This window comes from Elaeis guineensis, chromosome 6, assembly GCF_000442705.2.
Source record: "Elaeis guineensis isolate ETL-2024a chromosome 6, EG11, whole genome shotgun sequence".
Taxonomy (NCBI): Eukaryota; Viridiplantae; Streptophyta; class Magnoliopsida; order Arecales; family Arecaceae; genus Elaeis; species Elaeis guineensis.
The window spans coordinates 110,736,165-110,752,355 of NC_025998.2; the positions used below are offsets into that span (position 1 = coordinate 110,736,165).

At 34.0% G+C, this 16,191-nt stretch overlaps 1 protein-coding gene, 1 long non-coding RNA gene and 3 other non-coding genes across 5 annotated transcripts in view; 1 reads left to right on the forward strand and 4 right to left on the reverse strand.

The window, feature by feature from the left end:
• LOC105046801 (probable cyclic nucleotide-gated ion channel 5) overlaps positions 1 to 928 on the forward strand; it is a 69,709-nt gene extending 68,781 nt beyond the window's left edge. Inside the window, 1 exon segment of the mRNA XM_029265061.2 lies at positions 31 to 928. Coding sequence (XP_029120894.2) covers positions 31 to 708 — 678 coding nt within the window. The 3' untranslated portion in view covers positions 709 to 928.
• LOC109505968 (uncharacterized) lies at positions 74 to 12,281 on the reverse strand. The gene is made up of 3 exons (XR_002164906.3): positions 12,148 to 12,281; positions 2,034 to 2,218; positions 74 to 679 (listed from the first exon to the last, which is right to left on the reverse strand). It is a non-coding gene; the product is annotated as an uncharacterized lncRNA (long non-coding RNA).
• LOC114914356 (small nucleolar RNA snoR138) lies at positions 6,073 to 6,213 on the reverse strand. Its single transcript, XR_003801248.1, has one exon. It is a non-coding gene; the product is annotated as a small nucleolar RNA snoR138 (small nucleolar RNA).
• Positions 6,372 to 6,487, reverse strand: LOC114914352 (small nucleolar RNA U19). The gene has a single exon (XR_003801244.1). It is a non-coding gene; the product is annotated as a small nucleolar RNA U19 (small nucleolar RNA).
• Positions 11,278 to 11,418, reverse strand: LOC114914355 (small nucleolar RNA snoR138). Its single transcript, XR_003801247.1, has one exon. It is a non-coding gene; the product is annotated as a small nucleolar RNA snoR138 (small nucleolar RNA).
• Positions 12,282 to 16,191: the final 3,910 nt, after the last annotated feature.

A 16,191-nucleotide genomic window follows, 5' to 3' on the forward strand; every position in this document is an offset into this window, starting at 1 on the left:
TAAGCTTGGGTCCTTCTCCCTGGTTGGTAGGTCCCGCTGTTCGAGAACATGGATGAGAGATTGCTAGATGCAATTTGCGAACGGCTGAAACCAAGCCTGTATACAGAAAACATTTACATCGTAAGGGAAGGTGATCCTGTGGATGAGATGCTCTTCATCATTCGTGGTCGCTTGGAGAGTGTAACTACTGATGGAGGGAGAAGTGGTTTCTTCAATCGAGGTTTGCTGAAAGAGGCGGATTTCTGCGGCGAGGAATTGTTAACCTGGGCTTTGGATCCCAAATCTGGCTCCAATCTGCCATCATCCACTAGGACTGTAAAAGCTTTGACAGAAGTGGAAGCTTTTGCTCTAGTTGCTGATGAATTGAAGTTTGTGGCTGGCCAGTTCAGACGGCTTCACAGCAAACAGATTCAACAAACCTTCCGCTTCTATTCACAGCAGTGGAGGACATGGGCAGCTTGCTTTATCCAAGCAGCATGGCGACGCTATGCCAAGAGAAAGATGGCAGAACTCCGCCGCAGGGAAGAGATGGCAGGAGCAGGTGATCACATGAATGGTGGTTCGAGCCTTAGAGCGACCATCTATGCATCTCGGTTTGCAGCCAATGCTCTTCGTGGAGTTCATAAACTCCGAAGCAAGAGCGTGACTGAATTGGTGAAATTACAAAAGCCTCCTGAACCTGACTTTGCATTGGATGATGCAGAGTAACTCAATCAATCAAAATTCACTGTATCGATACAAGATTCTATATCGGTACAATTCTATTACAATATCAATATACGGTGTATATCAATATATGATATGATACGAGATGGTAAGGCATACTGAATATTGGTATGATATAAGATTATAATACCGGTTCAATACGGTACAGTGATATTGTGTTTGATTGTTAATAATTGTAAGGCCCTTCTTTTTTTTTGGACAAATGTACATTACTGTATAACAACTGGGGGGCTACTTAATGTATGTGGTTCTTGATTTGGTTACAGTTATCACCAAGCATTTTGTAGCACTTATGAAGTTGCTATGTTTCCTTTTTCTCTTTCTTGGAAAGATATAAATATATCACATACAATTCATATTTGAATGGTGCGAAAGCATGGAAAGCAAATGGAAAATTGTGGAAATTGGTGGAGCATGGTAAACCCACTTGATCTTCTACATTTCCCAAGGTTATATGATGTGATTACTTCTAGTCAATACCTGCAGAACTGTTTAGGACAATGAATCGGCAAGCTGGGTGGTTCTTGGATTGAGCAGGACCAATAATGTCAACAAGACATCATTATTATGTCTTAATTATATTTTTAATTTTCTAACTAAATTCTCAAATAAAAAAATAGAAAAAAAACTTTCAAAATAGAAAAAATTAGAAAATATAAAAATATAATTTTTTAGCCTATTTTTTAATTAATGTACACCAAATTCACGCAAGTAAATCATAATAACTTAGCATATAATTTTCTTATTCTTTTTTTTTTTCTTGTTTAAAATGTTGTTGGACTTCCTGTTGTTGAGTTGGACTTTTTCTATCACATTTTAACTTGATTTGGGTCAAAAGTCCTAGCCTATTCTTAAAGAACTTTTAGTTAAAAGAAATAGTCAACTAGATTGGACCAATCGATCGTACCGATTCATTCAGTCCTCCTAGGGTGGAACAAGGTTTGACCAATTTTAAAATATCTTTTGAACCAAATCAAACATGTAACTGATTTTTGGTTAAATCGATCAAACAAACCGATCTAGCCCGACCTTAAAAGCATTGCTTCTGGTTTTTATTTGAAAGAAACATACGGCAGTGCTATGCATGTAATTTTAAAATTTTATGCAGCGGAACTATTAGATTAAATAATTTAATCTAATTTACATGCATAAGATCTAATCTAGACTACCATGTCAAAATCTATAACATGATTTAACATATACTTTAAGATCCGAAAATAAAAGCTGCATCGATCTAATCGATGTTGCAATCTAGATATAACTCTTAGATCTACAAAAACTACTCTAACAAGTTCAAAACTTGTTACCCGATTGTAGAAAGCTAATCTCCACAAATAACTCGTATAGGAGAGAATCTCTTCTGGTTGCTCGTAGCCGCACGAAGTCGTCCGACCTCTACAAATCATCCACATGAAGACCGGCACAGATTCGGCTCTTTGGAAGTGCTAGCTTGTAAGAATCTTTAAGGTTGATTTCTTCCTTCTTCAAAAATCTTGGACGCTCCAAAAGAGAAGAAGACTTAGAGGAAGAAGAGAGGAAGAGGGAGAGATCTAGAGAAAAATAAAAAACTAGCAAAGGAACTCAAGATGGGGCGTCCACTATTGGAGACCCCTTTTTATAACATGGAGCTAAGGTTTTGGTCAAAAAGGAGGGGCGCCCATATCTCCACGCCAATCACAATTCTTGGCGTCCAAAAATTTCCAAAAAATAATGTTTGGCTTGAGGAGGAGATCTGGTATCTCACACGCCCAAAAACTCTTCATAAAAATTAAAAAAAAATACAATAGGCGCCACCCTTCTTTTCATGTTTGAAAAATTTCTTTTTTTCTTATCACCTTATCTCTAATTCGGATCGCATTCAAATTAGGCAGAAGATAAGATCATGACTCACCATGCTTTGCCGCCCACCCTTACTGGGCCCACATTCTTCACGCCAAAAATCTCATGCCAAAACTATTTTGGCATTGAGAATAAGTGGATGGGTCCAGGGTGGCGCAAGGAGAAAGAGATAGAATCCCTACCGACTGGGATTCTTCATTTCCAAATTATTTCTAAACCAAATCAAATCTGATTCGAATCCAATAATAGAAATGAACCTAATCTAATTAGGAGCCTAATTATCTCAATAAATTTTTAATCCAATTAGGAATTAGCTGAGTCCAAGTCATGATCAAATCAGGATCAAATTTTTCTTGTAATCAGACTTTGATCAAATCAAATCCAATCTAAATCAAACTGAATCCAATTCAATTAGACTTGATCCAAAGTTCTTTACTCAATCAAATTGAGTCAATTAGTAATTTAATTACTAATTAATTCTCCACTAATAATATAGTCCCAGTCCAATGGGACTCTCTTCCAGAGTCCCGATCCCAGTGGGACTCATCACCAGAATCACAATCCAATTAGATTCTTCAACCATCAGATCTGACTGAATTTTCTAATGTGTGTGATCCCATAAGTTCGAACCTAAGCTGATAGCATAGAAATAATTTTCTATACTAATCGATGTAACCATCTAGCAATGGGACCCGACGTCTAGATAGATCGAAACATTGCAAAGCAACATTCTAGAACCTACTGACGTATGGTTATTGTATAATTCATCCTTTTGACCCTAATACTCAATATGACCTAGGGTTTGACTGTCAACCCTAATATAATTGACCACATTATATTTCAATCTTTCAAATCCATCACATAAATTATCCTGACCAAGATTTTACTAAATTGAAATACACTGATGCATATCTCCTACTAATTCAAAGGGATCAATTTCATCTTGACTCGCACACCGACTTGACAAGTACTTGACTATATCCAGTAACCTTTCATCACTGAATTAGAAATTCAGATAGTCCAGTACTAAAATACAGTGAGTTGCTTACAAATCACCATGATGATCTCAGATCTGAGGGACACTTATATCCATACCTTTCACGAGTTACTCTTGATAATAGAGTGCTCGATAAATGATCACGTTTAGTGCGAATGTATACCTACATTCCATCTACATGCCATACCAGTGTCTCCACACTCCTTGATTAAGAGGATAACTAACTCATATGGCACACAATGATCTATACTCAATATTGCTATCGTCCTATTAACAGCATATCATTTGATCACAAACACATTTTAAGGATTAAGCGATAAATCTTCTTTTGTCGATTCAATATAGCCCCAAGGACTTCATCACAACACAGGAGTTCAAATAAGATGGACAAAATATGATGAAAAAATCAAATAATTTTTATTAATGAAAATTTATATATAATTATGAAATGAGCACAATCATCAACAGACTGACAATTAGCTTTGAGACATATTTTCTAACACTATTTGCATGCATCCATGCATTATCCAAGCTTAGATGGGAAACTTTCTAGTTGAAAGTGGATTGAAATTGGAACTCGAATTGAGATCATTAGTACCCAATCTCTAGTAATTTTACTAGTTGCACTAGGTGGCACCCTCTTATATTAACTCTCTATCTCTATAATAGTAACTTGAAAATAAATGGATTCTCATTCTCCATGACAGTGTTTTGAGTAGAACTCTTAAGTAGTCCAAGTTTAGTGTAGGCTATAAGTAAGAAGTCCTTAATTAAGATTCAGATTCATTATTTCCACTAAGGGTTAAATTAAGTCAAGTCGAGTAGTTAGACACCAACGTTCAAGTAGATTCAAAATATTCAAGCTTGAAACACGATACAAATTTGATCGAGTCTTAATATCTAAACTTGAACTTAACTAAAATAAAATAAAAGAAATCAATACTCAAGATTAACTCAACTCGATTCGAAGATCAATTGAGCTATATTCGTGCTTGAGTTCAAGCCTTGGTCTTAATTAAAAAATATGATTAAAACATAATAAACATAATATTATATATTAAAATATTAAATTAATAATATATATTATAAATAAAATAAAAATATGATTACACACACACACACACATATATATATATATATATATACATACTCAACTAGGTTTGCGAGTTTTCGAGTCAAGTCAAGTTTGGAATCCAACCGAGTACGAGCAACTTGCAGGCTACTCGATTTATTTGCATCCCTAAATTTGTACTTCTTTTGATTTGAGTCCTCTATATGAAAATAGAAGCGATGGAGTTCAAGTCTTTCCCAGTTATCAAACTACCCATAAGTCTTTTAATAATAGTAGATCCCATTATCTCCGTAAACTCCAATGAGAGTCATTTGCACCCAAAAATTCTGATTAAGTCTTTCCACTAAAAAGCTAAAATCTTGTAATGCTTCTTTTGGTTTGAGCTAAGGACAAAAGTTTCTCTAGATTTGTTTAGTCATCAAATCCCATCATTGAACAAGTGATCATCAAACAGTTCTTATTGAGAGAACCTTTGACTTTAACTTGAGGCTTATGATTCTAGTATGAATCTGATGTTTCAATTGATTCATAGGTTTGCTACATGAGAATTCTTATAAATAGCAAAACAATTGTTAAGCAGCATTGCATAAAAGAAAAAAAATCTAATAACAAATAAAAAAATAGTGAAGAGAAATTTAAGAGGTTTTTAACGATCAACGTAAAGAAAGATGGATGAGCCAACTTGATAGTTTTGGCATTAAGAGATTTTAGATTTTTGTTACTTCATATCATTAGGTCAAACTATATCAGGTACTAACAAGTATTAAACTTCCTATTACATAATTGTTGAAATCAATATTTGTGTATTTCTACTTGAGTCTTATAAGATGAAATTCTAATATATGGCTCTTAAAGGGAAGTTCCCTTAGCTTACATATCTTAATAAGTTATCTGATTGGTTTAAGGAACATCTCAAGAATCGAAGCAATTACAGATAATAAAACTAGCAAATATGTTCCTTCTCATATCAACATATTTTATTATGTAAAGGGGATAACACTTAACCATTTTCGACTTTTTACTATCACCACTACAAGATTACTTCAAAAGCTTTTTCTTCTATTCAATACATAATGACTAGCGGCAATTTCGGTTGGTCAATTCGATCATTTTATTGATGGTCACCAAGTATCATGGTTTCAATAATGATCCTAGACATATTTCATGGGTATCTCCTAGATAGATTTAATAAACCTCATGAATTAACTTAGGTTATAGATGTTATTTCAGCAATACTGACTGCATATCAGCATAGTGCTCCTCTGCGTCATTTATTCCCCATGATGTATGGACCTAATATTTACACTAGAGGGAAAAAAATGGAAATTAAGGTGACAAAAACAAGCATAGCCTGAAAAGTATATGCAGATAAAACATTGCAATCTACAATTAAACTAGCATATGAAAACCAAACAAAAAGCTTAAAAAGACATGTCAAGGATATCCGAAGCCATCTAAGAAAGGAACAGCGAGGACAAGATGGATTCCTTTCCCTCAAGAGGACTCGTGTTGCTATGAGCCCTTGCCTGAGCTGGATGCAGTCCATTGTTTTCCAACATCCAGTTATTGGCGAGGCTCTTGGTAGAAATCAAAACTCAAACAAACAGACCCCGACAAAAAAAAAAGGAGGAAGAAGAAGAAGAAGAAGAAGATTTACATCCACATAAAAATGAAATTGAAAAAGAGAAAGAAATCGTTTGAGGCAAAAATAAAAAATAAAAAATAAAAACTAAAAGACGATGTCTAAGGCTACTTGGAGGATGCCATATAGAAATAGAGATGGATTCCTATCAAAAGGGCCTGAGATGGTTGATGGAAATCTTATCATTGTGTGTCCCTTAACTAAGCCAGGTGGAATGATCTCTTGAGAAGATCACCCACCATACGGCCACTCAAAGAGGTAGTGCAGGCAAAATTTGCCCTACCCGTATCCGAATCTGTTCAAAATCTTCCTACCTTAACCCATCCTAAACCCAATTACAAACTTATCCAAAAATCCCAAATCTGTCCCATTTAAAACAGAGATATCCTCCGATCTTGGGCCTCGATCTTTGCCTTGACTCATCCTAATCTTTGCCTCGATCCGATCTTGGGCTTGATAGCTCAACTTTGGTTTAATCTTTGTCTTGGCTTGGTCTTGACCTTTGCCTCAATTCGGTCTTGATCTTTGCCTAGGCTCAGCCTTGCTTTTGCCTTGGTTCAATCTTGTTTTTTGCCTCAATTTGGACTTGATCTTTATCTTGACATAGCTTTGATCTTTGTCTCAGTTTGGCCTTGATCTTTGTCTCAGCTCGGCCTTAATTTTTGTCACAACTTGGTCTTGGGCTTGATAGCTTAACTTCGATTTGATCTTTGCCTCGATTCAATTTTGATCTTTGCCTCGACTCAATTTTGATCTTTGCCCTGGTTTGATCTTGATCTTTGCCTCGGCTCGATCTTAATCTTGCCCTGGCTCGATCTTGTTCTTTACCTTAGTTCGGATTTGATCTTCGATTCGATCTTGATCTTTGCTTCAGTTCGACTTTGATCTTTGCCTCGACTCGATCTTGATCTTGCCTTAGCTTGGTCTTGTTCTTTGTCTCAATTCGGACTTGATCTTTATCTCGATTTGGCTTTAATCTTTGCCTTGGTTCTATCTTGGGCATGATAGCTCGGCTTTGATTTGATCTTTGCCTCAATTCAGTCTTAATTTTTGTCTGAATTTGGCCTAGATCTTTACCTTGACTCAGTCTTGATCTTGTCTCAACTCAATCTTGTTCTTTGCCTCGATTCAGACTTGATCTTTGCCTCGGCTCAGTCCTGATCTTTGCCTCAATGCGGCTTGGATCTTGCCTCGGCTTGGTCTTATTCTTTGCCTCAGCTCGAACTTGATTTTTGCCTCGGCTCGACCTTGATCTTTATCTTAGCTTGATCTTATTCTTTGCCTTAATTTGAATATATTCTTTGCCTCAGCTCAGTCCTGATCTTGCCTCGACTTAGTCTTGTTCTTGCCTCGGTTCGAATTTGATCTTTGCCTAAGCTCGGGGGCTCAAAAACCTATGGTCCTACAAGAAGAAAAAAAAATAGAACGATCAATAAGGGCTTAAAAGCCTTTTACCATGAGAGTTTTGTGAGAGTTTCTTCCTCGTAGAGTATGTTCTCTTGGAATATTCTTGATTCTATTCAGATAGATAAGGAAATATGGATCTATCACAATTTAAGATATAAAATTCGAGGGATTTCTATAATTTTCATCCTTATTTGCACTTTAATCTATCACGATCTCCTTCCTTATTTGGATTTTAATCTGTCATGATCTCTTTTCTTGTTTGGATCCCTATCATATGCCCCACAGTTTCAAGCCCGATTAGAATAGCTTGGAGGGCATTAACCGATCTAAAAATAGCTAGCTTAGATTTGATCGCCATATAGTCAATTTGGAGATGGTTGGTCTAGATCTGATTGACGTCTAGCCGATCTAGAGATGGTCGGCTTGACTTGATCGATGTCTGGCCAATCTAGAGATGCTCAGCTTGGACTTGATCGATGTCTGACCGATCTGATCTTTAGAAACTTGACAAAGTTCCTTTGATAAAATGCTCACTCTTTTCCATAAATGGGCCTGGACCCTTTCTCTAACGCTAATCTGTTGCTGCAGAAATCTATCTTGGATTAGATTGGTTAGAGCTGATCGACGAATACAGATCGATGATCGTAGGATGGTAATGACAGGATCTACAAGATAAGTTTCCAACCGAAGTTGGCTCCGATGGGAATCATTCGACGCTCTAGTCAGAATTCTGAAATAAATGAAAAGGAGTGAGCATGTTGGGAAAGAAGTGATTTCATACCTTGGAGATCTCCTATGAGTTTTTATAGGCAGAGGCTGAAGAGCTGTAAGAAGGATAGAGAATCAAGCAGTTAGTCTTGACTTATCGGACAAGATATGTCCATTGTCTTCTACTTTATCTGGAAATATATTTATTATCTCCTACCTCATTAGGAATGAAGGAGAATTGATGGTTAGCCCTGCTTCATTGAATGAGATATTCTTACTATTCTTTATCTGCTCACGATAGGTTGTCGCATGGATTCTGAAATTTTTTCAAGCTGGCATAAATCGGGTACAATATTTTTTTGAAATATCAGCAGATGTCGGCTATATCAAGGTTGGACCGGGCCTAACATTCTTGCGCATCGGTTCTATTCGAGGAAAGAATTTCCTACCCATAACATTTAGTAAAATCATAAAAAAATAAATATTTTGATAAAAATAAGGCATAAAACCAATCAATCAAAAATTGATGCAAGATAGCCACTGCTTTATCAAAACTAATCTAATTAACCATTTCTACACATCATTGTAGATTCTTAACCTTAAATATTGGCTTTCAAGGTCAACTCAAGCCTTAAGGTTCCTCTAAATCTATATCAATTCTATGCCATTAATTCAATCTAAAAGGATAATAAGGAAATGATTTGTCTTAATTAAAAGCCTAGGTAGATATCAGGTGTTGACCCAATTGATTTTGATAATGCCAAAATATTTAAGTATTTTTAATACTAATGAATGCTTGAAATCATATGTAGATGAAGACTTTCTAAGCTAACAGGTTGTTCAATTTGATAAAGCAAGTCTAACCTAAAAATATTATTCATCAAGTAAGGTCACTCAAAAGTCAACTTTGATAAAGAAGAGAATCATTTCTGATACACTTTGACATGGACAATATAGCAGAGATTTGCAGTACTCGAGCTGACTCCAATATTTTTTAAAGTCGACCCTAAACTAAAGCCGATCCCAAAATATTGACGAATTGATGCTACTTCATATCCAGCTGATCTTAATATCCCCTCGAGTCAATCATAAACTTAAATCAATCCAAATATTTCAAGAGTCGACCTGATTGAGAACTTGGAATGCCAGACAGAGAGCTATATTTTAAAAAATAAAAATTTGAGTTAACTCCAAAGGACCTTGAGTCGGCCCCATTGCATCTTGAGAAATGTTAAATATCAAGAAGTGATACTCTCTTTGGACTCCGTATGTTATACTATCAAATTTTTTAAGGCTCTTCAACCATCTTCATGCCAGTCATTGCGTAAGGAAGCATTTTCAACATAAAAGGTCTACTTATATATGATAAGGAACCCATGCTAATGGGCCTCATTATCACTTCCCTTTTTGCTCTTAATATAATTTAGATATCATATACTAAATGAATTCAACTCCCCTGCAATCACTTCCCCGAGCAGTTATCATTTTGGCAACTAGTTCGCTTGGCTCAAGAAAGCATCATTAGATTGGAACTTGAAATCACTCCCAATTTTGATATTGTCTCAGATTTAGACTCAAATCAGCATACAAGATAGTGAAGCAGTTTATTTGTCAAGGATAGTTGAAGGATCTTATGTACACAGGCATATGGGTCTATTTGTAATTATCTTCCTTCTGATTTTTGAGATTCTAGTGCTCACTCCTGTCTATCATGTGATATTTGATCTAATGTTGGTTTTGGACCATACAATTGGATTAAACCATTGTAGCATTGTTATCAGCCAACTAACAATTTTGACCCCATTTTATCATCCAGTGACCTCATGGGGTCATAACTATGGCCATCTCAACAAAGCTAGAGGTGCAAGGAATTAACTTAGGGTTGAAATCGGATCGGATACCATCATATTCATATCTTTATTTATTTTATTTGCTGAATACAAATATGAATATGGATATTATTCGGATGTAAAAATTCATATTCATATTTATTTTAAATGGATACAAATACAATTCAGATACTAAAAGTATGGGTATAATTATAGATATTACTTAGATAATTAAATTTTATGACTACAAAATCAAAGATATTACTAAATAGATGATAAATCAAGTTAATAACAAATTTATATAGTTGTATATTTTTCTTAAAAATTAATAAGTACTATATTAAATTATATAGGATTATATATAGATTCGAATATGTGAATACGGATCGAATAGCAGTCTATCCATATCCATTTTTTTTTTATGAATATGGATATGGATACGAATATTAGTCGGATTCTCCAATTTTCATCCATATCCGGATTGATTCGGATACAAAAATAGATCCTAACGAATAAGATCCATATCATTTTCATCCTTAAACTAACTTGATGTTAAACATAACATACATTGTTGACCTATTCTCTATCAGCTGAGGCTTTTGGGATTAATTGGTTAGTTAACAATAATGATGTTAAGTATAATGGTTTCAATAATGATCTCAGATATATTTCATGGGTATCTCCCTAGATAGATTTAATAAACCTCATGAATTAACTTAGGTTATAGACGTTGTTTTAGCATCTAAATTATAACTTAAGCTTTTAAGACACAAGTCTCATCATCTACATATGGCCTGCCATTGTATCAAAGTTTTCCTTTTTTTTTTTTTTTTTTCCTTCCGAAATATCAATTTATAATGAGGCATCACTCTATGCAATATCAAGCCATCAGCATAGTGCTCCCGTATGGACCTAGTATTTACATTAGAAGGGAAAAAAAGAAAATTAAGGTGACAAAAACAAGCATAGCCGGGAAAGCATATGAGGATAAAACATTGCAATCCGCAATCAAGCTAGCATATGAAAACCAAACAAAAAGCTTAAAAAGACATGTCAAAGATATCCGAAGCCATCTAAGAAAGGAACAGCAAGGACAAGATGGATTCCTTTCTCTCAAAAGGACTCATGTCGCTATGAGCCCCTGTCTGAGCCGGATGCGGTCCATTATTTTCCAACATCCAGTTATTCTCGAGGCTCTTGGTAGAAATGAGAACTAAAACAGACAGATCCTGAAAAAAAAAAAAAAAAAAAAAACTAAAAGATGATGTCTAAGGCTGCTTCGAGAATGCCATATGGAAATAGAGATGGAGTCCCTTCGAAAGGGTCTGAGATGGTTGATAGTAATCCTATCACTGCGCCTCTTAACTAAGTCAGATGGTATGATTTCTTGAGATGTCAAACAATTCCCAAAGATCACCATACGGCCATTCAAAGAGGCAGTACCTGCAAAATTTGTTTTACCCGTATCCGAATCCGTTCAAAGCTTCCCGTCTCAAACCCGATTACAAACTTATCATCTCATCCCATTTAAAACAGAGATATCCGCCGGGTACCCGAACCAGCCCATTATTCTTTGTCCCAGCCGAGTTATTCGCCCAAACCCGCCCAACATAATATCACGAGAACAAACTCCAAAATTTTGCGGCCAAAGAAGAATCGTCTCGATCAAAAATCCCCAAATCCCACAAAATATCATTCCTCTGCCAAGATTAAGCTTTAAAACCTCAAGGAACTAACTAGACCGCCACAACTCGCACAAAAACCCAAATGTTGAGAAAAAAAACCCAGCTTGAACCTAAGAAATCCCTCCAATCTCCCTCAGGTACTCTCCTTCCCACAGATCTCCAGAAAAGAGAATAAAATGAAAAGGAAAAGAAGCGAAAAGACAAAAAAAAGAAAAAAAAATCGATGTTGGAAAATGTCTTACCTACTTTTCCTATGTTTTCCCCGGTATTTATTCTGTTTTTCCGTCCCCAGGAGTCTCAATCGTGTGGGAGGTTGTCTTCCCCGACTTTCCTCTCCTCAGGAGTCCCAATCGGGTGGGAGGCTTGAGCAACGGCCAAACAGGCAAGGTTAAATGATGGCTAGGGTTTTGTGTTGATGGCTAGGGTTTTGTGTTGGTATTAATATATAACGGGTTCTGGGAGTGGGTATCCGTAGGGTAAATTGCTAATCCATCCTAAATCTGTTCGGATTTTAATTCTATCCTCTATTTAGTATAAAAGATAGGTGGCGGAAAAGGTTGACGAGGAAGAAGATAGATGGGATATTTATCCATCCTTTTCTAAGACGGATGAATATGATTTTCTCTTTTATTCGATAAAGAAGATAGGATAAATTAATAAATTTTTTTTATTTGAATTTAAATTTAAAAATAATTTTTTATTTAAATTTGAAATAAAAAATATTTTTTATTTAAAATATAATTTAAAAATAATTTCTCAAATAATATGCAATGATCAAATTACTCCTGCAGTTATACAGTAATACTAAAACAATATTGTAATATTATAAAATAGTACTACTTTATTATAATGTAATACTGCCTTATTGCAAAGAAATACTATCTTATTGTAATATAAAAATATTATAAAATAATATTATTTTATTATAAAATAATATTATTTTATTATAATATAAAAATATTATAAAATAGTATTGTCTTATTATAATATAATAATATTATAAAATAATACTATGTTATTATAAAATAGTACTGCTTTATTGTAAAAAAATACTGTCAATTGTATAAGGGTATAAAGATATAAGAGTCATTTCAGCCAAAAATAAAGAATTATTTTTAATTTATATTGAAAATGGAGAGCTGTTTTTACATAAAACTCAAGTAGAAATCTGCTTTTAATTCGAAAATAGAATTAGAGATTTATCCCCAGTTCTCCGTAGAAAGAATGAGAGAGGATGGACGATATTTATGTAATATTTTTACTAGACTATCATTTGATAAAAATATTATTATTATCAATTTATAATACTTATTTATGTCAAAAAGTAAATAATACATAAATTTATAATCATTATAATTTATAATTATATAAAAATTTATATAAAAATTTATTTTTAATTTAATTTAATAAATAATTTTATAAATTAAATATTAATTAATTATATATTAATTATATAATTAATTAATTAATGATTTAATCTAAATAGTTAATTAATATTATACAAATATTGAATTAAAAATAGTAAATAAAAATAAAAAATAGAAGATAATTTTAATTATTTAATTATAATTATCAAAATTATATCTTTAAATTAAAATAATTAATAATAAAATTTAATAACAGATGATTAATAGTATATAAAAAGTATATAAATAATATGAATGAGAAAAAGTAAAGAAATATTATAGTTTTGTCAAAAAAATGAACGAAGGATAATTTTGTCAATGCAAAAATTCAACTATCAATGCTCGTTCATCGTTCCTTACATTTTTTCAATTTGAAAAAATATAAATTGATGGATCAGAGTGGATGAATACTCTTTTTTTTTTCCTCCATCCTCTCTGTAACTTTTTAAATCAAATGGTGGATAGAGATCATCCATCCTTCCAATCTCATTCATCCATCCTCTCATGACTCCAACCAAATATAAAGTAAATCTTCAGTCCCTCCCAAATCCTATATGGTATTGCTAAGATGAATCAGATATCTAGAATAACCAACCCGACTGTTATCCCTAGGTGGTTACAAGGGTCCAACGCCATATATACTACTAGTTTAGCACGAGTTGCATGCAAGGAATAGACGTCTTGCTAGATGTATGCCCTAAAAGTCAATTATTGACTGACATATTTATATTTTTTTAACTTTTTTTTATACTTATAAAATTTTATTATTAATAAAAAAATATTTTTTATTTTCAATCATATTTATGTGTTTATAATTTATCTTAGAAATTAACAAAGAGGATATTGTATATTCTCAAGGTGTTAAGAATTTGAGACATACATTATTAGTGGTTAGTTTCTAAATGCTTCTGATCATAGGACCATCACAAAAGACGATGAACAATCCAAGATTGATACATGGATCACCGCTCTTATAGACAGACGAGTCTCAAGTCTATGATGTGGTGACATTGGGATGAGAATGCAGATGGTTGTTAGAGAATAATTTACACTCAGCGTGACCAACACAAGAAACCACTTAGATGTTTACTCGTCCATCAATAGTCTTCTCGATACTGCAGTGGTTTGAGTGGTTCTTTGACCTGCGGTGTGTTGGCTATTTGCAGTAAGACTACTGAGTTTGACTGTATATTTTCTTGATCTCTAGCCATTCAGATCTTTGCTGTGTATGTTCGCTACAGTAGGTTCAAGTTCGCTGTTAGAGTAGGATGTACTTAGATGAAATCTATCGATCTTGGTAGAAAAGGAGAAGTCCTGTATGATTAGCAAGACTAAGTTCAAGAAGTTTTCGGCTGAAGCAAGTGTGAATATTGAAAAAGAGTTTTCACGAGATTCATAAGTAAACTTGAGTCAAGCCAATCTGGCATATGACTGACGGAGGAGTTTGATGAGTTTTTCATGACCTTCATCAAGTTGGAACTCACGATAGAGGGACTGAATCGTATGGTAATTGTATCTAGGGATTCATATTTTTTTGTTCTGCTGGGTTGTCACTACATGCTGCTAGGCATTATTGGTGGATTGTGAGAACTCACTAGGATTATTTTCGGATCAATGATTTTTATAGGAATGAGCTAGAATTGTTCTCATCCATCGAAAAGAGTTTCGATGATACTGTGATGGAGATCACAGTATATCTCACTATCAGATGAACTAAAATCTGAGGAGTCACACACAAAAAGAGTTTGACCTGATCAATGGTTTAGATCAAATTTGAATTATCAATTTGATTGATGGTTTAAATTTAGAAACTACTAATTTGTAAGTGTTACAGATTCAATAACTGTTAATTATTAGCATAGAGATTTAATTATAAATATTATAATTTAATTAAGACTGATTAAATTATGGATCAAGTTCTAATTAATTTAAATCATATTTAATTTAATTGGACTTGATTTAATTTAATACTAATTGGGTTCAATTATCCAAATTAGATTGAGATTTCAAGTATGATTGGATCAGGTTTGACAGCCTTTCACATTTTATTCGATTCGGATTCAATTTGAATCCGATTGGAATCCAACTTGAACCAAATTAATCCTAACCCTTAGAGCCTAGGTTCTCTGGGCTTCTCTTTCCACTTGACTAACTAGAAAGAAGGATGGAGCGATATTATTTGCATTGCTTTTCTTCGTGCGCATGTGAAGAGGTGTGGAGAGTTTGTTATGTGCTTTTTTAATTAGTTAGGACTCTTATTTGGATAAGAGATAAAGCCTAACTAATTTAAACTGATTCCTATCAGGTTTAGACATAGTAAAGAAGGCTTTTTGTGCGACAAAAACTATAAGAAGGGATGTTTTAATGTGAGAAATTAATTCTTTATATTTTGTGCGCTAACCACCTTGTCCCCTTCTTCTCCATGCCAATCACCTCTTATCCCTTCTCTTTCACATCCTTATTCCACATCAGATAGAGATCTAAGAGAGATCTTTTGAGAGAGAAAAAGAAAATCAAAAATTTTTTTTTTAATTTTTCTTGATAGTTAGGATCAATCCTCAAGATCCTATACAGGGCTGTATCAAGTAGATTCAAGTAAAGGGCCCTAATCCAACTAGAAGAACGGAGCCTGCAAGAGAGCTAGCACCCCAAAGATTTTAAATTTCTGATCGGAACATCTTTCTGTGGATACCAATAGACGTCGGATGCTTGCACGGCTATGACAGCAACCCCAGACATCCGCAAGATCCGATCCGACAAAGGAGGAGGAAAAAGCGATCAGGTATACCTTCTTCTTGCTATTTATAATTTCAGATCTGTATTCATAAATTTATTTATATATGTTAGATGATCCTAAGCTTGATTATGATTTAGAATCAA